This window comes from Trematomus bernacchii, unplaced genomic scaffold (genome assembly GCF_902827165.1).
Source record: "Trematomus bernacchii unplaced genomic scaffold, fTreBer1.1, whole genome shotgun sequence".
NCBI lineage: Eukaryota > Metazoa > Chordata > Actinopteri > Perciformes > Nototheniidae > Trematomus > Trematomus bernacchii.
This window is the reverse complement of record NW_022987641.1, coordinates 7,798,870-7,824,777: the sequence shown is the minus strand read 5'-3', so window position 1 is coordinate 7,824,777 and position 25,908 is coordinate 7,798,870. Positions and strand designations below refer to the sequence as shown.

At 41.9% G+C, this 25,908-nt stretch overlaps 1 protein-coding gene across 20 annotated transcripts in view; it reads right to left on the bottom strand.

Moving 5' to 3' along the window:
• Positions 1-25,908, bottom strand: part of celf2 (cugbp, Elav-like family member 2) — a 192,780-nt gene that overhangs the window by 152,346 nt on the left and 14,526 nt on the right. For all 20 annotated transcript variants that reach the window (XM_034133337.1, XM_034133338.1, XM_034133341.1 and 17 more), the window contains exon 2: positions 3,613-3,648. In XM_034133337.1, coding sequence (XP_033989228.1) covers positions 3,613-3,648 — 36 coding nt within the window. The remainder of the gene's footprint in view (positions 1-3,612; positions 3,649-25,908) is intronic.

Sequence of the window (25,908 nt, the reverse complement as noted above, 5' to 3'; positions counted from 1 at the left end):
AAGTTGCCTCAAGACAAAGATGGTCTAATTTTTCATAATCAAGGCCGTGAAATCATCATCAGTGTGTTTGTGTGGAAGTCTGCCTCATTCTCCTGATTGACAGAACACATGAGTCATCATGTTTTGCCATAAGTTGGTGCCAAACGATCAGATTCCTCCTCGCTGTCAAAATGACGGTGCATTTTTTTTTTTTTGCTAGCTGTGCTGACTTGGAGTGGTTGTTTTGGAGAGCGGCCTCTCAACGGACATTTCCTCACTGGGGGATCAATTAGAGCTGAGGAAGGGAGCCTTAAACAATGATAACTGTCACTGTGAGCAGAGAGAATACTCCAGCCAGTGTCTTGTGTCTTCTGCCGTGCATCCTCTCATAAATATTCAGATGTGGGAATACGGAGGGGGTGGGGGGGGGGGGGAGCAGGATTTAGGAACGGCGCACTGAGCAGTCTCCGTGGTAGGGGGGACCGCTGTTGTCATGTGGCAACCGGGGAGGCAATAACGGACGCAGCGTACCGGGACGCCACATTGTGCGAATCCCTGTAATTATAGTGTCTTCTGTCTATGTGTGTGTGACACAGTAAGTGTGTGTGTGTGTGTGTGTGTGTGTGTGTGTGTGTGTGTGTGTGTGTGTGTGTGTGTGTGTGTACGCCACGCACACACACACAGCCCTCGTGCCAAAGAAGAACTCGAGGCCTTTAGAGAACCGTTGTATCTCTTCCACTCATGAGCTGATGCTTTTCATACGCTAATCAAAGCTTGTTTACGCCAATTTCTGTATTTCTTTTTTCGCGCGAGGGCGGTATACGTGCCTGTGCGTTCGTCCCCCCCCCCCGTCTCAGGAGGTCGTGTCAGAGGCAATAGTGGGTTTGCGGCTCATAATGACCGACGCTGAAAGGCATCCGCGGAGCTACGCTTGCTAATTATCAGCTGTGTGCCTTCAAAGAACATTATCAGCACAAAGACCTGCAATTATACCCACACTTGCACGCACACACTCAAATACACACCCTTTATCACCCCTGTATCCGCTTTCTCCTCCCAAACTGTCTCTTTTTCTCCTGATTGCTGTGTTGTTGCCCTTTTTTTAAAAACTCTATTTCATTTTGTCCTCCTCTTTTCACCACTGGACTCCTTTTCTCCCGCTCTCTACGACTCCCAGGACTATCTTTTCCTCCATCTCCACTCCATCGTTCCCGCCTGTTTTCATTTCCTGTCCTCCGCTTATCCATCCCCATCCTCCAAATTCCAACCCCATCCTCTCTTGCAGTTCCCTTGTTGCCACTTTTCCTATCCCTCACTCTCCATTCCCCCTTCTTCTTCCTCTTCCTCCTCCTTCTCCTCCTCCGCCGCCTCTTCCTCTTCCTGGCCCAAAACAGACACTTAAATAACGAGCCGGGTGTCAGTCAAACCGCCAGAGAGCTTCATTAGAGGAGGAGAGAGCAGAGGATCAAATTATACGCCCAGTTCTCTTTTGTGTGATTGTGTGTGTGTGTGTGTAAGTGTGTGTGTGTAAGTGTGTGTGTGTGTGTGTGTGTGTGTGTGTGTGTGTGTGTGTGTTTGCTGGGGATTGTGGGGTGTCTGAGATGGTAGTGGTGGTTGTGATAGTGGTGAAGGCAGAGAGGAAGTAAACACCCGCTCAGAAATGACGCAGCTGTGTGGTGGATTAGAGTCTAACACACATCACTTGTGTGTGTGTGTGTGTGTGTGTGTGTGTGTGTGTGTGTGTGTGTGTGTGTGTGTGTGTGTGTGTGTGTGTGTGTACTCATGTGCCAGTCACAGCCTCGCCTGTTTTCTCCAATCAGAGAGAAAAACAAAAGCTAACTATTTTGCCTAATTATTCACAGCCACAGACATCGACTCTTTCTTCTTCCTGCCGTGTGTTTGCTTCTTCTCCTCCGGCATCTCGTTCAGTGCCGGATTTTGTTTTTTGATCTTGGCTGATTTACCTGCTGCGTTTTGCCCGTGAATACCATCACAGCAGCTTTAGTCTGATTATATATAGGGGTTTTATTATTTCAAATCAATGTCTTTCAATTATCTTATGAGATATGGTGCAGACAGTCGAAGAATTGATCATCATAGCACAACAATACATCCCTTTGCTTACTGCACTACCAACAGAACTTATTTAGAGGTTAAAATGATAAAAACCGTCATAAATAAAAAGTAAAAGTTAAGTCTATATAGCCATTGAGTTACTTAAAGGACTACATCAGTAGTCAAGCAAGATTCACCCCATTAAAATCACATATTCTCTACATTAGAGCATTTTCGTAATATACAGAACCTTTTTTTGTAAATGGATTTCTTAACATTTGCCATTAGACTCAGTTCATTTCATTACAGAATGCAAATCTGTTCGCAGAGACTCACTGGCTCAACATGGATAATCCATCACTGTGAACTTTTTGTCATCTTTGTCTTGTTTTTGTTTGCCGCCTCGTCGAAGAGAACCAATTCATAACTTTCTTCCTTACACGTTAATGTTTGTCTGCTTTTCCTGATAACATGGTTTGTAAATGCAGTTCAGCCATTGTCTCTCAATGTATGGAGTGCTCTCAACACAAAAACAAAGATATACTTCAACTTATAACTCATTTATTATAATGTGGTACAATACCTGAAGCATCATGTAACCACTGTAGTGTATATGTACTTTAAATAGATGCAATTTTACTCTCAAACAACACAGAAAACTGCTGAATATAAGCGATTCTACGCATCCCAAATACGCCTATTGCAACTAAACTACTCATCCATAGCAGAAGAACACATTATAACTTAATATTTCTGCCAGTATTAAAAATATGACCCTGTATGCGAAATATTGCATTATTCCAAGGGTCCGATCAACAAATAAACACAAACAAACAAATAATAATGGTTAATGACCATACCTCAGCCGCCACTGCTGATGCATTACGGATCCTATAAATGTTTATGAGGTTCTATCATTAGGTCCTTTGGTCGATAACCAGTCATTAACATTTGCATGTGCGGATCTAACTAGCTGTATTATTTAACGATTGTTGCAACAGAACGCATTATCTCTGATAATAATCTGGATCATGAAACATTATAGGTGCTACATAATTCAGTGTCTTCATATGATGTTAAATGATTCGAGCAGGTAAAAAGTGCTCGAACCTTTTTTACCTTCTATCTGTATCAATGTTGGATGGAATGGGAGTGCATTGATGGTTTTCAGGGCAGGATATTCATGCTGTTAACTATGCCCCAGATGAGAAATAGGTACTGCTATTTTAAGATCGGCCCTTATTTAAACCTTCTCCCCCCCTTGCTTGATCTGTCGCCCCATCGCCAAAGGGTTCAGTTTAATGACTCTGCTCGGTCGTAGATCTGAGCCGTGTCAAATCTCTCATTTCCAATTTCCCTTTTTCTCAACTCTCTTTATTTCTCTCATTTTCTACGTACAATGTAGTATCATCCTTCTGCTATCCTTTCACATGCCCCAAAACCAAAACAAGACCGCCAACACCACTCCAGTGTCTGAGTTATATACTCAAAGATGTAGTCAGTGTTTGGTCCGAATGTATGCCCCATTGAGGACAGGCCAATAGAAAGAGAAGTGAGGGGTAAAACAGAGAACAGTACCTTTGAATCGGCCCGGAGAGGTCGCTAGCGTCCTGCCTGCAAGACAAGAAGAAAGGGATTTATTAATACTTGAAAAAATACACAGATATTGATACAAAAATAAATAAAATACAAGTCATATAAAACATGATATAATAAAAGTTACAGATGGTGAATTTTTGTTTTGAAAAATTCAAAAAGCATCGATATTAACCAAGGTCAGCCTTTCATTCCCACTAACAAGACATTTAAGGTTTCCCTGTATGCTGATGACATTCTGCTGTCAATACGGTCACCAGTAAGACATTTTCTCCATGATGGCAGTGGACTGTCTTAGGGAAGATAGCATTTAGATGCGCAGCTCCACTGTCCTGGAATAGTCTGCAATTAAAATGGAAACTGAGCAATCTGGTGCCACTCAATGTTTTTAAAGCTCGGTTGGATGCTACTCAATCGGAAGCTGTTGGTACCTGTGCATGTGGATAGTTATGTAAATTGTAATCCCTGTAATGCTAATGTATGATGTCCTTTTGTTGTTCTGTTTATGTTTTTAATGTTTCATGTGGAACCTACTTGAGCAGGTCTCCCTTGAAAAAGAGGTCAATGATCTCAATGGGATACAACCTGGATAAATAAAGGTTTGAAATAAATCGAAAAAATGGCGGCTATGGAGTACACACAGAGACTTGTTGTGATCTTGACTGTATTGCTAAGACATTGTTCAACTATGAACACAGTAAGGGTGCAAATATACAATCTAAAAAAGCAACACAAAATATTAAAACAAGTGCCTCAGATTCCTCCTCCAAATGTGCTAAGCTGCGTTGAGACTTGAGCATTCAACAACAACAACAACAACAACACTCAAACTGATTGTACTAAAGCGTGACCATTTAACAGCCATTTTTGGTACATTTTCCCAGATAACGATTGCATCTTTTGGAGATGAAGCGCCATTGACTGCTGCCAATTTCCATACTGAGTATCTGGCACTGCAGAGGAGTTTGCAGATTTAACTTCAATCTAGCTACTTTTTAACAGAGGAAGTAAAACAGTTGGGTGCAGATGAAGGCAGTGTTTCTGGAAATATGGTACAAATCACATGACACCGGCAAAACAAAACACACCCACACACACACACAGGCTGAGCCATCTAAATAGTAAATTGGTCTTGTCTGTCCTTGGGAACAGTAGAGAAACTTGTTCGTTCCTCTGGGTTGTCTCCATAATTCCCTGCCGTTACCTCTTTTTCCTTTTTTGTTTCATCCCTCCCTCCAATCCTCTGTTCCTCTTCCACTGCATGTAAATAAATTGGTCCCCAGGCCCCACCACTAGCCAGAGTGTGTGTGTGCGTGTGCGTGTGTGTGTGTGTGTGTGTGCATGTGTGTGTGCAAGCCAGCATTACACCGAATGCAACACAGACACACAAAAAGAACACAATCCTCCCGAGCTCAGAGCTGCTCCAAATTAGCCTGGGTTCTGTGCCACAGAGGTAAATAAAATAATAATGATTTAACAATGGTGTCATTAACAACCAGTGTGTGTGTGTGTGTGTGTGATAGAGAGTATGTGTGTGTATTATGATGAAATGCTGAGAAAAAACTCCTTGCTCCTCCTCAACACAGTGGCCAATCACCGCTATCGCCACTCTTTGCATTTCAAAGACACACTCTTGTCTGTTTCATCTCCGCCCACATAACACTCATCCTGTTATACTGCCCCCACCCCCCACACACATACACACGTTTAGACACCTCCGCTCTGTCCATCCTACCCCATTCCATGAATTATGAAACAGGGTAAATGGAACATCAAACACACACTGCTCGCACTCACTGGTTTACACACCACACACACATATAATATATAATGAAGACACTACTACGCACACAACTCTACTACATTCACTATCCCTCATATTTTGGAATCTACACACATATTTACAAGCAAAGCGTTTACACTTCACAGTTATTACTTATTTAAGCAGAGCAGCTTACATTTAATAGCTACAGTTTTATAAAAAAGACCCTTCATTACAGCAACGTTATGAGCGTGATGACACTGACGACAGTGAAACAACCAAGCGCTACTCCTTTTCATTTAAAGGTAGGGTAGGTAAGTTTGAGAAACCGGCTCGAGATACACTTTTTGTTATATTTCATGGAATGCTCTTAACATCCCGATAGCAATGAATATCTTAAGTGCTTTGACAAAAAATCCATAAAAAAATGTCATCTGTGGAAGCCGTAGTACTGTAAAAAGCACGACCAATCATTTTAGCCGGCCCGGCTAAAATAACTGGATGGCCTACCTGCCTGTCAGCCTTCCATCTGTGCACAAACTTATCTCGTGCCCTCATTGGTCATGTGCACGTTCGTGTGTGTTGGAGGAGGGGCTCTATAAGGAAGTGGCAGATTTTCTCCGGTTGTGTATTTTCAAATTCTAGCGATCTCGAGCCGGTTTCTCAAACTTACCTACCCCACCTTTAATAAGACAATTCGGATGTTCATATTTATTTTAGTAAGGGATTTTAAAGAAGTGCAAAACTTTCCACTTACGTGTCTTAAACTGCTCTAACATTAAAAAAATGTGTGATTTAGTCTCATATCTCGTTACGTATTCATTTAATTTCTTACAATTAGTATGACTAACTTCACATTCCTGCTTCTTGCTGTCTAAACAGGAAGTCAAAAGTTTCCATATGAATATTTCAAGTTTTTTTTTAAAAGTGTGACGTCTGTTGACTGGGAATTATTTGTCTGTTCAGTTAACCAGGCTATCTGTGCTAATGATAAGTGCCCCACTTCCTCCATTTCCTCTTATAAAGTTAGACTGATGACATAGTAAATGCTTCTTTATTGGTTAAGAACATTACTCTTTTTTAAAAGCCATTAAAGCCCATTACAAATACATTGAATTACCTCAAAAAAACTAATTTATTATGTGTCTTGAGTGTCCCCTTTAAATGTTTTAAATTGTATTGCTCGACTACAGTACACCAGTAGAGTATCTTTGTCAAATATACAGTCCCACATGTCCCACAATCATAAATTAGATTAACTAGGCTGTTAAAGAAAATATTTTTAATATGTTTTCTTGTGTGGACATATCTTGAAAAATCCTTTCTGAAAATCATATGTACAAGCTACAACTTTAGGTCTGGATGGTCTCTTACTATTTTATTATTTTATACTGACAATAATTGTATTAGCTGTCCTACTGCAAGGGCACTTAAAAAATAAACATCTCTTTAGAGAGCAAGTGTTGCTTTTGTAGAAAGCTTTCAGGTCGGATTCCAAAAGTATAATGTCCCCCTTGTTGGTCTGCATAAGTCGAGCCGACATGATTTTGGGTCAGAATTGATCACTGGGATGGAAACAGATGGGAAAACAGTGTCCAGGTGGAAAGACGCCAGACTTATGCTTCACGACGACAGCTTTTTGGCGGCGCTCATGAACCCGAGCACAAACTCCTGCGGGCCCCATGCCGCTGCACGCCTGGCAGGGGTGTAAAACGAAGCTGAAATGCTAGGGACTCCTTGGGCGGCGGCGCCAGAATCGTGGCAAAGACGGAGCAGGTGGCAGAACCCGGCGAGTACCACGGGTGCATTTGGACACACACACACACACTCTGTTAGCACGACATGAAAAGAGAGACTATGAGCCAGCTGTCACAACACTTCTAAACACAATCGATGAATGGGAAAGCATTCCCACGGTGGAACTTTTGAAGTGATTTCCCGTCTGTCTCTCTTTTTCTTTTCAGCATTGGCATATTGGAAGTGACATGGATGCTTCTATTATGTTGTAAAACATGAGATACCCTGCTAAGCCCTTATGGGTTTGGCATTATCAATGCAACAAGAAACCAGGTTACTGAGAAAAATCAGGTTACAGAAAGAGTTAAGAATGAGTTTACATGCACTGCAGTAACCTAGATTACATTGCGTTTACAAGCACTTTTTTTTTAGCAATGGACATGTTTCCTAATGAACTGGAGGAAGCCAGTATATTTAGACAAATAGAAGATATTATTGGTTTCCTTTTTATTCAAATGTTGGGTTTAAAGTATCTAAGGTGACATATCTAAATTGCTTGTTCCAAGATGTCAAGTTTAATAATACGGAGACAAATATGCTCATTGACAATCTTTTTATTGTCCAATTTGATATCTTTGGTGATTTTAACGGCCCTAAAAGTGTCTGAGTCTCTCTTTCACCCCCAACATGTTTTTCTCTCCTCCATCGTCCCCCTTTCTGCAGGCCATTTGTGTCACTCTAACACGTTCTGTTCCAAACACTTCTCTCCTTCTCACCTGCCATCCTGCCTCTCACACACACACACAACCCACTTCACATACCGTACCCACCATCCCCAGCCAATCAACACATCTAAAAACACGCATCTTTAAAACCGATAAATACATTCACACGCTTGACTTTCACACCCTACAAAGACATCACAGTTCTCTCCTCATCTTATCTGTGGAGCAGGTGTGTGTGTGTGTGTGTGTGTGTGTGTGTGTGTGTGTGTGGTGTGTGTGTGTGTGTGTGTGTGGTGTGTGTGTGTGTGTGTGTGTGTGTGTGTGTGTGTGTGTGTGTGTGTGTGTGTGTGTGTGTGTGTGTGTGTGTGTGTGTGTGTTGTGTGTGAGAGAGACCGAGTGTCATTCTGGCACTTGGCTCAACTGAGCCAAGTCTTAAGATGATGTCAGATGTGTGATCCTGGCCCACCTCCAGATGGAAATAAAGTCTCCCATTGGAGGATGAGTCTCGTAGATGGCCGTGCCAAAGTGCTAAAGGGGGCTGAGGATTGGATGATATCGGGACCTGAGACAAGCGAGCTGCCATTTCATTAATCATCCTTCACTGATGCTGCATTCATGCTGTAGCGAGAAAGACACAACTCAGAGTGGTTCACCGCTTTATAAAAGCAGTGACTAATAAGTATTTGTGTTTGCAAAACTGCTGAGATCAAATTATTTTTTAAGATCTTAAATAGATTTTTCCACCCAAAGTATTTTGAAAGGTGTCTGCAAAGACTCCCTGTAACCTTTAAAGGTCACCCATTATGCAAAATCCACTTTTTCATGTCTTGTATACATAAACATGTGTCCCCTCTGTGTAAAGAGATTCTGAAAGTTTCAGGAAAAAAGATTCTCTCTCTTTTTGTCCTGATCCATTTCTATAAAAACCTGTCTGAAAATGAGCTGATCAGATTTTGGCCACTTTATGATGTCAGAACGATTTTTTGGCTGCAGTAACCTTTAGCCAATAACCAACCAAGGTAACCCCCCCCCCCTACCTTATCACCTGAATCTCCTCCTAGAGCACCATTGTGTTCTTTTAAACCAAATATCTCTCAGAGGGGCGTGGGGAGTGGCTCCTTATTTTCATCTAAAGTAACAGACAGAGAATCAGCACTTTTGAAACAGGGCTGAAACAGAGGGGTTTATGGGATGCTACAATGCATGATCTGTTTGGTATTTCAAGCCAAACACTTCAGAGACATGTTTTGTATATATATATGAGACCTATAATATGTAAAACAGTATAATAGGGGACCTATAAAATCCTGCCACCATTATATTCTAATCTATTCACCAATCGTTAGGGAACAACACACTTTTTACAGCCACTTTCCCATTGGTTAACACATACTAATGCAGCATTGGCATTTCATAATGAAAAATAAACATGAGGCATATTGATGTCAGTGTGGAAACTATAAGAAATCAATGCAATAATAAAACATTATGTTACAGTCTATTCAATCAGCAATTCAGATGGAAATGCTCGGCATGTTGTTACAGGAATTGCTCGGGAAATGGCCATTACAATGTAATGTAAAGCTGTAAGAATTCGGAATGTGTGCGCCATAAAAAGGGACTCAAACAAGTGCCCAGATAGACTTCATGTTCAGTTTGTGTGTGTGTGTGTGTGCACAAGTGAGTGCATGTGTGTTAGCGGGATGCTAGCGTTCATTCATGCACGTGTGACATATTGAGGACATTTAAATGCAGAGAGGGAAACGACCTGAGTGGAGCAGGGTGAACAAAAGGGGGATGTGGTAGTAGTGTGTTAGGCCTCATTTACCTTGTGATATTCAAAGGGTGTGCAGGCAGTACACTTACACACACAGTCAAACATATTGTGTGTGTGTTGCTGTGTGACCACTGCAAATAGTCAAACGACTTAAAGTCAGTTGAGGAGGGACTCCTGAATCATCCATCACTGGGAGAGGAGAGAAGACCTCCCCTCTTTTTGTCACCCCCTCCTCCTCCTCTTTAATAATAAACCCTTGCACCCATCTCCCCCGCCCCCCTTGCCTCCCCCTACTCTTTCTCGCATTTAATAACAGCGCAACGGATCAGCTCCATTAGCCCAGACCTCCTCACACATGCATATGAGGCATTATGGAGGCACGCGTCACGCATTACTAATGCTGCTCCCCCCCCCCCCCCCCCCGACCCGCAGAGAACAATAAGCTCTGCATGTGTGTATGAAAGAGAGGGAAGGTGTATGTGTGTGTCTGTGGGTTAGAACAGTGGTTACATTGAGATGCATTAAGGTTTTGATTGGGGCGACGTTTACGATAGCCATGTGTGTGGATCCCAGAGCAAGGCCATTACCGGGTGGCCGGATGAAAACATCGTGCAAAGTGAATACGGAAGGAGGACAAAGGTCGGAGGGGACGGGATAAATGGGGAAAATAAGATGTGAGGAGTAGGGCTACATGAACAGTATTCAACATCACATTTGATTGTGATTTGATCTGCTGTTTTGCCATCCGTGAGAAAAGTAAATATTATCCTAGCCTATAGGGTGGTGCAGAATGAGTCCTAAAACTCAAACATGTGTTAACATTTTAGCATTCATGTGCATGTCCCTCATCTTGAAGTCAACGTTTTTTGCACTTGTTTTTCGTTAGATGTCTAAAATAAGGTCTGTGCTGAACACAAGCTAAAGAGATTCCATTTTTTTCTTCTACAACGTAAAATACATCAGAAAACACCCCACTGGTGATTGTCTGAAACTTCTACATGTTTTAAAACAGGCGGTATAGCTAACACATGTCTAAATGAGACTACTAAACAACACACATGCAAACATTAGCCACCTTTAGCTTAGCAGTGGTGACGATTTTTAACTTCTGGCGATTGCATTTACACATCAACAATGATTTAAATAAAATATATAATGTGAGGAGATTATCCTGTTGAACAACATGTGTAAATATCATACAAGTTTATAGCAACAGATCTTATTTTCTGCCAAATTCCCTTTGCTTTTTGGGAACCCTCGAAATGCTAACTTTGGCTTACTAAATATGTCATCACTCCAATTTCATGACACATGTTTTTAAATCATTGCACAGCCAATCAGAAAAAAAGGAACTTCTTTGCACTATAAACCACACTATGAATTTTAAAATGCTTAACAGTGGTCGAGTCTAACCTGTAGTCCAGCAATAATCACATTTGACTCGAATGCAACTAACTAGAGGTGTGAGTGGATGCATCTGTGGAGGGGGGGGGTATAAAAAATCAGATGAAAACAAATGGATGTGAACAATGTATGAATGGAAACACATTTGAGTGCTACAGATAAGACTAATAGAGGAAATCAGTCCCGCTACCTTGTTAGCCCTGACAGATGTGAAACATAATTGGGCTGAAATGATGGTTTGTCATAATTGGAAATAATTGATGCTCTTTTGTTGTGCCGTTGTTCTATCTGAAGCTTTCATTACCGCGGTTCAATACCAGGGCATTGCTTTTGTCCACTTGAGAAACTAAATCAGTCATGTCCTTGTCCGCCCTCTCTTTGCTGCTCTTTCAAAAACTACAGATTTGATGAATAAACTTTTCTTTCCTCGACAATCATTCCTGGCAGCCTTTTCGGCGGTTACTTAGCGCCCAGGTCCCCGGTGACACGGCGCTTCATAAAAGGCCACCATATCAGATCTATAGCCGCACATGTGACTGTGGACCGATAAAAAAGAAGCAGGGGAATAAATCAATATCATGAATGCCAGATCATCAGATTGCGAGGTAGCTCAGACGTCGGAATCTCAGCCACTAATCTCTTTAATAGTCTGATATTACATTTTAATCCCAGTCTGATTCCTTCACTCTTTCACTCAGGCTGTCTACAAAATGCCTGTCAAGGAGTGAGGGGAGGAGGACAGAAAATAGAAAAGACAGGTATCAAAATAAGGTGGATTAAAGAGAGGAAGAGGGACATATATAGGTGGAAGAGAGGAGGAAGACAAATTGTAGAAGAGAAATGGTTGGTTTATGAAGCGTTGTGGCACGCTGCCATTTCAAGTCAAATTTACAGCATTGGGTGATGGACTGTGAGAGACGGAGAGGCAATAAAGTGATGTCGATGAGAACTGAGGACAAATTGATATGATCATAACATGTCACATTAAAGACAGGCCTGCCATCCATCAACATGATAAAAGGCCTCCTTCATTCCAACACTAACAACACTGCCATTGATCTCAATGCTTCACTTAGCCAAGCGCTTACCATTTATGATAACTATCATCATGCAGTTATGGGGATGTTGACGATCTATCAATGCTATCGGAGTCCACATACAAAAAAGATAACTCTCGCTAATTCATTACGCTGACAAGCCCTTATCTTGGAGAGGAATTAGGTAGAAAAGGGAATTATCTCTTTCAGTTTCTTCTCATTATGTCATAAAATAGTGATGCAATGGCAGAGTGGGAGGACATGGTGTGTAAAGAGCCACGGTTGTTAAGTAGGATTTGAAGAGAATAGTCGACTTGAGGAAAACACACTTTAAAAAAACGACTTCACGGTGAGCTTTTTGTTGTTGTTGTTACCAGAAGGATTGAGTGCTAATGCCTTCAGAGAGAGACAGCGAGAGAAGAGGGAAAGCAGCATTGACGATTACACCAAACATGCTTTTAAATCACCCTTGAGCAAATCAGTAAATCAATATCAATTAGGCTGTGAAAGAGCCCAAATGGACAACAGGCTTTGTTTTAACTAATGAAGTCTGTGGAGAATACGATCGGTCGTGCCCCCCCCCTTCACTGTCACCCACACTTCGCATTACCGACCATGACAATGTGAACACAGACAGATACAACAACTTTGGCACTTGCTTTTGACGATTTAAAGAGTTTTTTTTTTTTAAATAAATAAAACATTTCTAAAAATCATATATTGCCCAGCAACTATTATTCATGTTTAATATGATGGAGGTTATGTAGTTTGATTGAATATTGATCTAATCAGTTTTCTACAGATGTGTATTTCCCTGTCTTGTGTTCAACATTTCCCAGCATCAATATTGGTCATGAATGAAGCTGAAGAGTATGGTGTTTAAAAAGTCCATTGATTGTTTTATAAGGGATAATGTGTACTATTATTGGGACTTTTGCTTGGGTAGCCCCAGGAAATCAGTCTACATGTGAACAAAATCTTCTGAAGCCGAACCGTGGTTCAATTCTAGTTATTATTACCTCCTACAAGGATGTTGATTTAAGTTTGGATTCTTAGTGTTGGTAACGGCGTGATTTGATTGAACTTGGTTGAGGGGGTAGCATTAGCAAAGGAAGAATCCATTACATTTTGTAGCAGATCAGCTACACAGATGAAAACAAATCAGTAGTTACATACACTTATGTACCGTAGAAAATGGGGCTGGGGATTGAGCCACTGACCTTCCAATTGGTAGATGCATCCTTTGAGCAATACTAACTGCCTAGTTTACCAACATCTTTTGGGCATCATTTCTTTAGAATAATGCCTGAGATTTCATGGAGAATTAGTCCAATGAGACCAGAACCACAAGTTACTAACTAAGTCGTTGAAAGTTTGACAGTACATGTCATTGCTGCATGATTTGGATATAATATTTACACAAACATTTCCAAACACACACACACACCATCCCTGGCAGGCGACATGCGGCGAGGCTGCTCAGGGTTGCCGTATCATTTTAAACATCCATCAGCTCAGCAGAGATATCATATTAGCTTCTCATCTGCATACTGCGCCGACAGAATGACAAACGAGAGAGAGAGAGAGAGAGAGAGAGAGAGAAATAGGGAGCGCTCTCTCCTCCTCTCCTTCCTCTCTTCTCTTACATGGCTGCCTTTCACCCTTCCGCTCCCCTCTTTGCTCCCTCTATCTCCTTATCCCTCCCTTCTAACCTCCCAAATTGGATCAACACTGCTGGCAGCGCGTGAGTGAAAATGTGTGCGCGCTGTTGCGGTGTAATCACATCTTTTAAATGGAAAAAGGGATGAATCTCGGGAGGAACGATGACCACTGTGGCCGTATCTCTCCAGTCCCCCCCCCATTGGCGCTCTTTGTATCTCTGAATACTCCATCACACTCACTTTCAATGAGCAATCTATGACTCTCGCAAACTTTGTCCAAACTCCTCCTACCTAAGATCCTGTCCAAAACTTTGTCTGTGGTTTTTTTTCAGTCAATGTTCACAGTGTTGGCGACCTTAATTCTCTCCATAGATAATGATGTGTTGGACACAAAGGGCCTGGCCTGGCTACCACAGTACTGTCAGTGTTTACATATTAGACACCAGTAATCCAAGCAAGACCATTAAGCATGTGAAATGAATCCAAAATACCCTGTTTTAATTGCATAAGTCAATATATATTAGCCTGTACAGACCTACATGCACACAAACCATTATAACACACTACAGGAAAGAGAAGACCCCAAAAAGCATTATAGGGCTTCTTTAAAGGAGTATATTATTATTACTATTAATATTCTTATCCAAAGTAGCGATAGTGAAGTAGTATTCCAAGCAAAACTTCCTAACACAAAGTATATAGCTCGGAAATCGACCCGTCCCCATCCTCCTCTAAATGTAATCTTTTTCCCGCTGAGTTTATCTCTCTCGCCCGCCCTTCCTGTGTTCCCCACATGTTGAGTAAAGAAGGACGAGTGGGAGGGTGTCACTCTCCACCCTCCCCCCCCCAAACACCCCGCTCAGGACGCAGACATAACAACACTTGAGAGTGGAAAAGCAATATCATACAAAAGCAGAACAATACTCAGGAACACACTGGTACTCAACACCGCGGCAATGGCTTCGGATGCTGCAACACAACAGGGAGAGTTAGAGGAAGAGAGAGGGGGGATGAATGCAGGAGTATCCTCAGATCTGAAGGCAAATCCCCCTTGGTGGTAGTTCTGCTCGAGCGGCTGGCACTGACACATGAATATTTCATACTGTTGATGTTTAAATCCCATCATTTGCGATGTGGCGCGTGAGGGTGTGCGTGGAGATCCATTGAAATGAGGAAAGAAGAAGAAAAAAATGCATGTGTGTGTGTGTGTGAGGGAAAGAGAGTATGTTGATCTATGATGCATAGTTTCAGTAAGTTCACTTGTGACATGGTCTATTGCATCTTTATTTCAGTATTGTGAAAGAAGTGGACGTGCTCATGAGTGTCTTGAAGCGCATATTGCCCCGTGTTAGCTCATCCATATGCGGCTACGACCGTGAACATAAAAACATGCAGAGTGACACACACACACACACACAGGCATGTACAGTAAACCCCACATTGACATGCATATGAGTCTTTACGGCTCAACACTCGGGTCAGGTCAGACGCTTTAAAACCAATTAGTCAACCAGGTTCAGAAACTAGTTCACATTCTGTTTTTTAGAGCATACTGTACAACTAGAACATGAAGGCCTCATTTCTAGCAGGTGGTGGGTGGGGTTACACCAATATGGCTGTCGGTGGCTGAACATCACCCACAGTTTATCACGTGTGTTCAGAACACGGGGCTGCAGTTCTGGCATGAGAAGTTTGATTTCATGTTCAGCCTTGGCCAAAGGGTGATTACCTTTTTGAGACCATGCTGAATGAAATCAGTTACAGGTCTTTTCATAAGACATGATGTAAATATGTGATATGGGACACTCTGATAAGCTATGGGCCCAGTCAGTATTACACAGGAACATTACAAGCTTAAAAACACCTAACAATAACCAAGGCAAATACACTAAAAACGAATCTAACCCTATCTACGAAATGATCCCAAAACATTAACTCATAAGGTTTATGTAAAAGCCAGGCTAAGTTGGTAGAAAAGTCAGTGGTCACACATTTGTCTTATTATAAATAATAATCAATGGTTCTGTTTTAACATGCAGGCAAGATAGGCTTCACATTGAAAAACGTTAAAAAGTTGAAGCAAAGGTTAAATGCAAAATTGGCATCTAAAGCCCTTTTTTCCCCATTTAAGTAACATGGAAGTGTTTCCTTGTTTGAAAGCACTATTACAAATAAGCGATGTAAATAAGCCATACAACCTGTGCATTAAATAATATAAAATAGCAATCAATTTATCTTTCCACTCTCGCTGGGCTTCAGTCTACATTACAGAGCTAACCGGCCATTTCTCTCCAACTCATCTCCCAGACTCACTCACTGTCTCTTCTTGACTCCCCCTTTCTGTCTCCCTCTAATTCTTTGCATTTGTCCAGGTAAGCAACATCGTCAAACCCTGACTCTCCATTCTGACTTCCAAATGCACGATTTCCCGGCTAATAGACTGTACTCAGAGATGACTAATCGAATCGCAGCTACCAGGAAAATTAATTTAGCATTATGTTCTTCCAAAATTGTAACAGGGAGGGCCGGCAACCTTGTGTTGTACCGCCGCAGGGGAAAGTAAACAATTAGAGACTCGGTGACTAATGAATTCCATGATTAACGAGTGTGTCGGAGGTAAATCTCGACAACACTGACACACACGTATGTACAAACAGTTACACACTCAGAGTGAGGCGCTCGTTATCTATACACACCGTTCATGGTTGAAGTGAAATGTTCCGCGCCTCTTCCAAATTCTTTTTTTTTCCCCCTCCTCAACCGCCAACATTTTCACCCTGCATGGTTAAGTGAAATAGCTGGCATATCCACTCACAGATGGTGAAGGATAGCAAATGTGTACATTCTAGCAGTGTGTGTGTGTGTGCGTGTGTTTACATGTAGAAGCAAGAGAATCAGGATAGAATTGGAGAGTGTGTGGCGAGAGAAATAAGATAAGGCCAATGTGGTTTGTATTGCAGTCCCTGATAAAGAAAGGAGAGTGGTAAGGGGAATATAGTGAAGCGCTGCAGAGGGATGGCACCACTGTGGCAACAATATCCAGAAAAAAATGACTGTTTTCACAGAAACATTAGATGAATTTGTCCAGAAACCAAAAAAAACAAGAATAAAGTATCTCTGCTCCTATCAGCTAGGCTCTATTATACACAAAACCCAATGGACCGGGTCCCATCTGGGGAGCGGGGTAATGATAAATATAGAGGGAACATTAGGATTAGATGAGTGTGAGTGTGAGTGTGAGTGTGAGTGTGAGTGTGAGTGTGTGTGTGTGTGTGTGTGTGTGTGTGTGTTCCCGTGAATAAAATGCATAAAATCCCCAAAGCGAAGGGGCCACAGGCTTAATTGAAGGGTGTAGTGGCATGGTGATAGATAAGAAGAGACAAGTTGTGTGTTACTCTATGCACATGTGTGTGTGTGAGAGTCCCACAGCGCTATAATGACTCCCCCAGGGAGTAGGACCTGGGGCTGAGGCTCCCCCACCCTGACTCCCTTCTGACTCCCCTCTGTCAACGGGGAGGTGGTCTGGAGGAAGAGGAGCAAGACAGAGATGGCAGTGAAGGAGAAGAAGATGGTGGCGACAGCTGCCTGCTCCTCGGGACAGTAATTGGTTGGCTGAGAGAATGAGAGAACACACACACACACACACACACACACACACACACACACACACACACACACACACACACACACACACACACACACACACACACACACACACACACACACACACACACACACACACACACACACACACACACACACACACACACACACACACACACACACACACACACCATCTCACCATCCAAAAATCGCCGGCGGTCATTAGCCTCTTCCTGCCTGGCACAAGCACCCTCCCAACTATCACACCCGCAGGGGGTTTCCTGGTGGCACGAAGCAGGGTTTTGCAGGATGAGGAGGAAGGGGGTGAGGCAGGTGAGGTGGGCTCTTTCAGCATGACACCTCCAGTCACATATCAGTAAACAAGCCATCGAGCCCCCCCCCCCCCCCCCTCCCTCCCCTCCCCCCGCCAGAAAGAGGGAGCTGGAGTGGCAGCTCTAAATCACACATGACAGCTTGACTGACAGGCCGGTACTGGCAGAGGGAGGGATGGAAATATGAAAAATAATAAGCTGTAATATTATCCAGACAGGAGAGGATGGGTGGTGGTGGAGGAGGAGGGAGGGGGGGTTGATGTGAGGCGATGAGGGTGGCAGGAGTGGCTGCAGGAAAATAAAATGAAATGTTGAAGCTCTGACTTCCAACATCAAGAGCGTCAGAAAGAGTTTCATTCATATTTCTATAACTTTACGTGTAGATATTGAAGCAAGGGATTGGCAGGGAGTACCATGGTCTCATATGTTCTTAACTGTGGGTTTCAATCATCAAACTAAACAAAATATTTTGAAATGAAAGTCACAGTTGCATTTAGAAAAATATTGGTAAAAGCCAGTTAGCCTTTACTATGCACTTGACATACTGTATGTTAGACCTCCATTTTTCTTTTATTTAACACTCATATAACACACCTTTGTGTTTTGAAAACTAGTATTACTTTAGAGCTAACTGTCACACTTGGTACCCTACCTTTACATATTGTAGTCACATTGTATGATATACTACAAAATAGATTGTTTATTCATTTCCTATGTTTTTCAAACCAAACTATGAATGAAACCAGAACCATGGTTTTGATATTAATGAAAAAAACATATCAATCATCATTTCATCATCTGTCTTACTGGGGGTGGATGATATGACCATCCCGTATCTCATTTAAAAATGGCCATTGGTGTCATCAGTCAAACCCTAGATAATAAAGTAAGTGGGAAAAAAACTAGTCCGAAGAAGAAGAAAAGGAAAGCAATGGAGAAAGAGGGGTTAAAAAAAATGTGACAGGAGAACAGGGGGGGGGAAAAAATTCAATATATTTTTAATCTAGCGGATGTAATCAGATTATGCGTCTGCCAGGAGCGACGTATTTCATAAGGAATAACCAGTTTCGGGGAGGGAAGAGGAAGCGGAGTGGCGAGGAGCAGCGGTGGAGACGTGCACTTTGGCTGGGCGATCTACATCGACACTGACAGATTCTAATAAATGCGCTGGGAGGCGCCCGGAGAAACACAATGCCGTGTAATCATTTTATCATGACAAACCGGAATTCCAATGCTGTCCCATGTGAGCCCAGCCGGGGGAAAATTGAATTAACTGTGAATTGCTCATGCTTGGGGAATGGGGAAGAGGGAAAAAAGGGGGACAGGGGGGAAGAGGATAGACAGAGAGTAAGTGGAGGAGGGAAAGAACAGAGGAGGATTTGGCCTGCTTTAGTTTTGGCAGAGTTTCTGAACTCTCGGGGTTTAGAAGGCTTCACAGAGGAGCGCTGGTGTCATGAGCTTCAAGCTAACGACGCTAACGCAGAGATCCAATACTGACGCACTCCAGCCCTGCATGACTTAGCATTGCAGAAAACACATTGCACGCTTGTTAAATGAGACGTGGACGCCCTCAAGTAATCCGAGGGAGGGGACTATAAAAACAATCACCCACATCTGCTAACACATGTTGAAACACTCTCCTGCTACACACACAGGTGTTAGTGATACTGAGCGTGTGAGGATCTTTCGCTAGCTACATGTATTCCCTGAATGACAAGAAAAAGCAGGTTTTGGGAAGATTGGCACTTTGGCAACCACAGAAACCAAAGTTATTGTTGTGGCGGTGGTAAATGATTGCCTTCATTTGCCACTCAAATTACTTTATGGTAGAATTTGTAATGTTATGTCACTTTTTATCTGGGAGCGTGTACTCCTCTCAAGAAAAATCGACTTGGTTATGCATCAAACAGCAGTCTTATTATTATTGTTACTTCAATAAACAACTGTATTTTAATCTTCTGCTATAAAGGTCTGCATCCCATTTCAAATTGTATGCGATGGCTGCATGTGTGAACACTTTGGCCCAATGTAGACTAAGCCGTGTGACCATGTGTGCATCAGCTGTTGACCCTGCTGTGCAACGGAGGGTATCATTACAAGCCTTCAGAGCTCCATATCAACCATAAAAGCAATATCCAAACTAAGGGGAGAGACTCTTTCTTAGATCATGTTGCATTGCCTCAGCTGGAATTTCAATGCAAGCATACAAGCTAAATGCAAATAATGGATGGCCCGAAGGGATCTGGTAAAGCACTCAAAGTGGTTTGGTTGAGGCTTAAAAATGCCAGATGAAGGTTAAATGTTACAGAGTATCAGCTTAGTAACTACTAAATCTGAGATAGCTCGCCAACAACTAGCCCTCAACCAACACAAATACATGCATGACTTGCTAATAGTGATAGGGGAAGCTAACTATGAAAATGCAATTGTGTGCAATAGTTGACCTTCCACTTTCTGTTCCCTTATTTATGTCACTGGTTGTATCCAGAGCTTATGTTTACTTGTCAGAATGTTTCTTGGGTGCTTGTTTTCTAGGGATTGGTTGGTGGATTACCACAGTTAAGCGGTGTGAATTGAGTGTCAAAACCAGTTGTGATGGTGTTGTATTATGCTAGCTTTGAAACACTGCCCCATACTGCTATGTGTTTAGTTTGAAATCTAAAGCACATTTTCTTATCCACATTTCCACACTTGGTTGCATATCCTTAAAGAATGATGATGTCAATCTCTACATACATGTATAGCTCAAGAGTGACTTGCAGTTCTCTCACGTCGGAGACAGAGCCAGAAGGTAACCAGTGTTAGCATTAAACCTGCCATCCAGAGAAACCTTTTTAAAAGACTATATACTTCATGCACATTCTTAACCTTACTCTTAAATCCAAACCCCATATGAAAGTTAAATAAATGTCTCCTTTTTTGATGGAATTTGCTCAGCTTCTTTTTTTATCTCTGCGGAGGCATTAGGTGCTCTTGAGGAAAGATGTTAAAGATCATGCACACCGAAGGAGAACAGAATCTGCCCTGCTGCGGCCTGTGACTTCAGATTAGGGCCTGTCAGGGTTTCGGGGGTCGCTACGGATACAACCCAGATGTGTCGCTGTGGAAACGGGAAGTGATGACTGCTGGGAGATAAAGGGCTCCATTCCTCCCCCCGCTGAAAACACCCGGAGAGGAAAAATGAACGCACACACATGCTGTACATACTCATGTGGTGCAAAAAAAAAGGCGCTACTTCCTCTAATCCTTCCACACAATCCCTCTTTTTCTGTGCCTTCTGCTTTCACTCTGTCACTCCTTAATCATTTATATCACAGCGTTGACCCCAGCTATTGAGGATGAGGCAGGGATTTGCATAATTAGCCCCTCTTGGTGGACAAGACCCACTCCAGACCCGATGAGAGTGTCTCTAGTGGGCTTGCTAAGTTTCACATATTGGAGACTGCGTACAGTAAGATAACCAGAGCTAAGATGAGGGAAAGGGCCAAACTCATGACAGGCAGACAGAAGAGTGCATGTTGTAGGTCTGTGATAAAGAAGTGTTGCCACAGGATAAGAAGAAGAGAGTGGAAATAGTATCGTAGTTGCTTTGACATTGCTTCAGTCAAAATGCCAGTGAATTAGATCACTTTTAAAACTTTGAGACATGAGAGTGGGTGGAATTTCTGTGCTGTACTCAAGTAGATAAATTGAATGAACACAATTGTTCTTGACAGCAAACGTTGAAGTATTTAGGATGATTACTTAAGTTAAACACAGCAATAACACAATTTAAATAGGCTTAATTTAAGAATTGTAAGAAGAATGCACTTCAGTATCGAAAGTTAAAAGACTAATGTTTTAGTTTATTATAAATGGTCGTTGAGTTGTTCATGGTTTGCGTGTACAATCTTAGTGTGAGAAACTAAAGCTGTGTAATAAATAAAGTGGACTAATAATTATAATTTACACAATGAGTAGCATCATTAAAGCGTCCTCCAGCACACAACAAGATTAGTGTCCTGGTGTTTCTTGGTACTTGTGTTCTGAAAGTAAAACATGTTGCATTGCTTATTGTATTTATTAGCGTTGGTGAAGCAAATATACAGGATGTAAGGATAGTGCATATCCCAAAGCCTAAAAACAGTTGAAATAGAGAAAGAAAATAACTGGAATCCCACCCAGATCTCTTGTCCTGTCATTCTTAAGTTAGACAAGATGCAGTGTAGTCATTTCACAGAAAGCTCTTCGCTGGATATGTCGCAACATAGTTTTTTGGCAAATCCACTTCTTTTGACATTTATTGCATAACTTTATTGTCAAACCCCTCACCGCCTTACATAGAGCATATGAGGTAATACATGATGCTATTGCTACATTTAACTTAAGTAAAGTACATAAAGTCCTCATCATTTCCTCTCAAGAACCATATTATCATGCAATGAATCTACTTTAATATAGCAATGCAAATCACCCACTGTCATTCTCATATTTTCACATTTTAAAGAGTTATCTCATTCATTTTGACTGAAGCAATGAAAGCCACTAAAATAATTTGTTTTCGCTTTTCTATTTATTGAATACATGACTTGACGTTGTTGGATGAAAAGGCAGCTATTCTAACTGATAACACAAAAAAGGAAAACCCTATTGTGATTGTTATAGCACTATGTTCTCATACCACATAAAACTCCTGGATTTGCTACAGCTGCACGACAAACAAGGCATGAAAGTCCATATACTTAAAGCAAGCATATCAGAAAGGATGAAGAAAAGGAACAACGGCAGGGATAAAATGATGGATGGATATAACGTAGAGTAGATGTGCAGAGGAATACCATTAAATAAAGCAGCACTGCACGTCCAAACAGAGTGGTCTTAAGCCCAAGGGAGGCCAGCCTTTATCACACACACACACACACAGAAACACACACTCAAACTAAAGCACCTCTCATCTGCTTGACATTGCCCCATACCATTAGCTTGTGTAAAGATTTCTCTTTTGGGGTTATGTCATGCTCTGAGTTTTCATAGAAAACAGCAGTGCCTAGTTATGAAGTAATAGCCTTAATCAGATGCTGGCTCTGCGCCTGAACCTGGGCTTGTAGCTTCATCATCGCTGTTTGAATTTTCTCCATGGATACAGCAAGGACATCCCAAAACAATCCCACTTCATGACAACATTCCACAAAAGAAGGGAAAAGGAGGCCCTGAGTTGTTGGAGAAGAATGAAGCAGTTGTGTAAGTTAGAAACAGAGTGTGTTGATACATGAGAATCACATTAGGCCGATAGCATCTTGTTTGACTTCATCCAGCTGGTGCGCCACGAGAAAGAAAGATATGAGCTGAATGTGACAGACTGAGTAAAGTAAAAAGGAAAGTAAAAGACGTGCGAGCCAAAGTAATTTCCACTGTCAGTTTCCAACTGAGTCATGAAGAAAGAGCATCAACTGGAGAGCTTTTAGGAAAATTCAGAGAGGAGAGGTAAGTAGTGGCGAGGTGTTATACATTGTTTTGCTAAAGTCACGTGGACATTACTTTGTGTCTGCTATAAAGCTTGATGTAAACAGGCCTGAAAAGCTCTTTTTAAATAGATGCATTAAGCCAATATTGCCAGACTAACAACCAACATGTAGGAAGGATTAAACAGAGCACTGTCCTTGCTCTGCTCTAATAGGGTTCAAGAGAACGAGACTAAGAGGGCTGCAATTGACCCGTGATAACTCAAACACTTCATGGTCTCTCTCCCTGTCTTGAATATATACTAGATTAAGCTTTGAGGAACGAAACACTGTAGAGTTATATAATATTTTTGTTTCACTAAGTCTTTAAAAGGTCCGTGAAGGGAAAGAACCACATGTCCGAGTGTTGATTTATAGGGCTTCTTATAGCAGGGATGGTATGTTTAACAGTACATTTAAGATTTATGATGCTGCCAAATACCATTGGACGGATGTGAACATTTGAGACTCAACACCTGCCAATGCAAGCCTGCTTTAAGACACAGGCCATGTATAGAGTTGGCACACAGTACTTAAATAATGAAAAAAAAAAAAATGGCAGCCAGCCAGACACTATAAATCTCGCAGATGGCAGGAAATGGAGTTTTATTTTGTCCCTTGGAATTATTTGTACATGGGACGGATCCATGGGACGCCAATGTTTTGCAACCTATATGGAGCAATACAACATTATGTTATGGAGATTGGGTGGTGAATAGATGTGTCTCAAATTTACTCCAGAAATCTGTGTCTGGTAATTTCGCAAATCAACAAGTTATTAAATAGGTTTACCGTACAACACTTTTCTGGGAAAATTATAGATGTGGCCAGATGGTTCTAATTTAGCTAACAAGACTTCAGTGCTCACATGTAAATGAATGGATTAGCTTTCACTATATTTCAGAATGTAGCACTACTGAGATCAGTGCTACATTGTGACAGCGCTTTAAATGGGTTAACGCTTTATTTTTTTGGACACAGTGCTCTTGAGAATAGGATGTATTTCTAGAAAAAAGGAGAACAAAAACAATTTATTTTCATACTATCTATAAAAAAAATACATGAAGAATATTTGTATGTTTGGTGGCTTGTAGGTTTGACTTTTTATGAAGGACCTGATTTTTTCTGAAGCAGTTGCTAATCCTTTATACTGATGATTCACTTGTGTATCTTGCCTATACATACCTCACAAGGGCTCCACCTGCCTGTTACTTCATAGCACCGTGTATAAAAACACTGAATCAGTAGTACCAGGGCCTTCAGGGTTACTTCTGTATCCTTGAATGCACCCAATGCCTCATCCCAGTTACTCTGATTCTCAGACAGTATCTCTCTCAGCCACACGTCCATCCCAGCAGCTACACACTCAGGTGGAGGGACTGCCGTGGATCAAATGTGGAAGTGGAGCGTGAATGGTGGAGAGCTACAAGCTAGAGTCTTAACTGCCACTGCCTCTCCTCTACGTCTTACTCTCTTTCCACTGGAGTCACTTTCGGCCGATCAACCTGCGAAAGGGTGTGAAATAGCGGCACTGAGACCTCATCCATCAAATCCACATGGAAGGCCCCCGGAGAACTGTAACCACATCGCAGTAAAACAATGAAAGAACTGGGCTTCCATCTTCACAAAGATACTGAGAAATTAAAGATGTCTGTCACGGATCACTTTACTGGCTACCAATATGGTCTGACAGATCACTTTAGAGTCTGCTGCCATCAGCATGAATCTATTTGTGAGATTAATGGTGATCAGCTTGACAACTGGGCCTGCAATTGGTTGCTTTTCTCTGTTTAATACGGTGGCATTGAGCTCATAGTCTCCTCCACAGCCTTCTCCATCCCGAGGAGCTTTAATCTCCCACTGGGCCTCTAGGCGACCCATCCAACATACATTTGCATACATCTGCATATTTCCCATTAGGCTCCACTTGTTGCCTTTTCATGGAAAACTCGGATATGGTGATGATCACACTCGACGGTAATGGTGCTATCTTTCTCTGCCTTTTTCTTTCTTCCTTTCCTCCCTAACTTCCCCCCACCTCGCGATCCCTTGTTTCCACTCTGCTCCCTCTCCCCTCTGCCTCTCGTAGCTGTGATCAGAGTGCAATATGGACATCTGATCCGGAGACAAAAGGGGAGGCTCCCCCGTTAGATCAGCGGCGCTAGCTATAGTAAACCATCTGGGGCCACTGACAGCCCCCGGCCTGAGAGAACACAATAACAAGACAGAAGAAATGAATTCAGCGCACAATGACCATGACTGAACCACACTAATTACATTAATATGTGATCAACTATTCAATTAGGCCCATTCAGCTGCAGAGCTCAAGAGGTATGGATACATGCAAATGAGATGAGTGAGCACAAATTGAAGAAAAAAATGGCTTTTATGAGACACAGAGTGAATAGATACAGCGTGTTAACATACACATATATATTCATTTAGACTGTTTGTTTAAACAGGGGAGAAGATTTATAGAATAGCCAATGGTGTTGGATGTCTTGTCGCATGGGCAACAATGCTGAATGGCAGCACATGATTCAAGACAGCCAGCTGTTGAGGATCAGCCTCCTACGGTGAGGTTGAGTTATCGGCGTTGAGGTCAAGCCCCCAGAAAATGCATAAGTGAAGAAGTTTCATTGGGCTGAAAAACCCTTTTTCCAATTGAATTACATTGGGAAGGAGATATCTGTAAATTAGCATATCATATTTATGTGTTACGTAAATCAACTACATCCTGACCTATACGATTTCAAATGC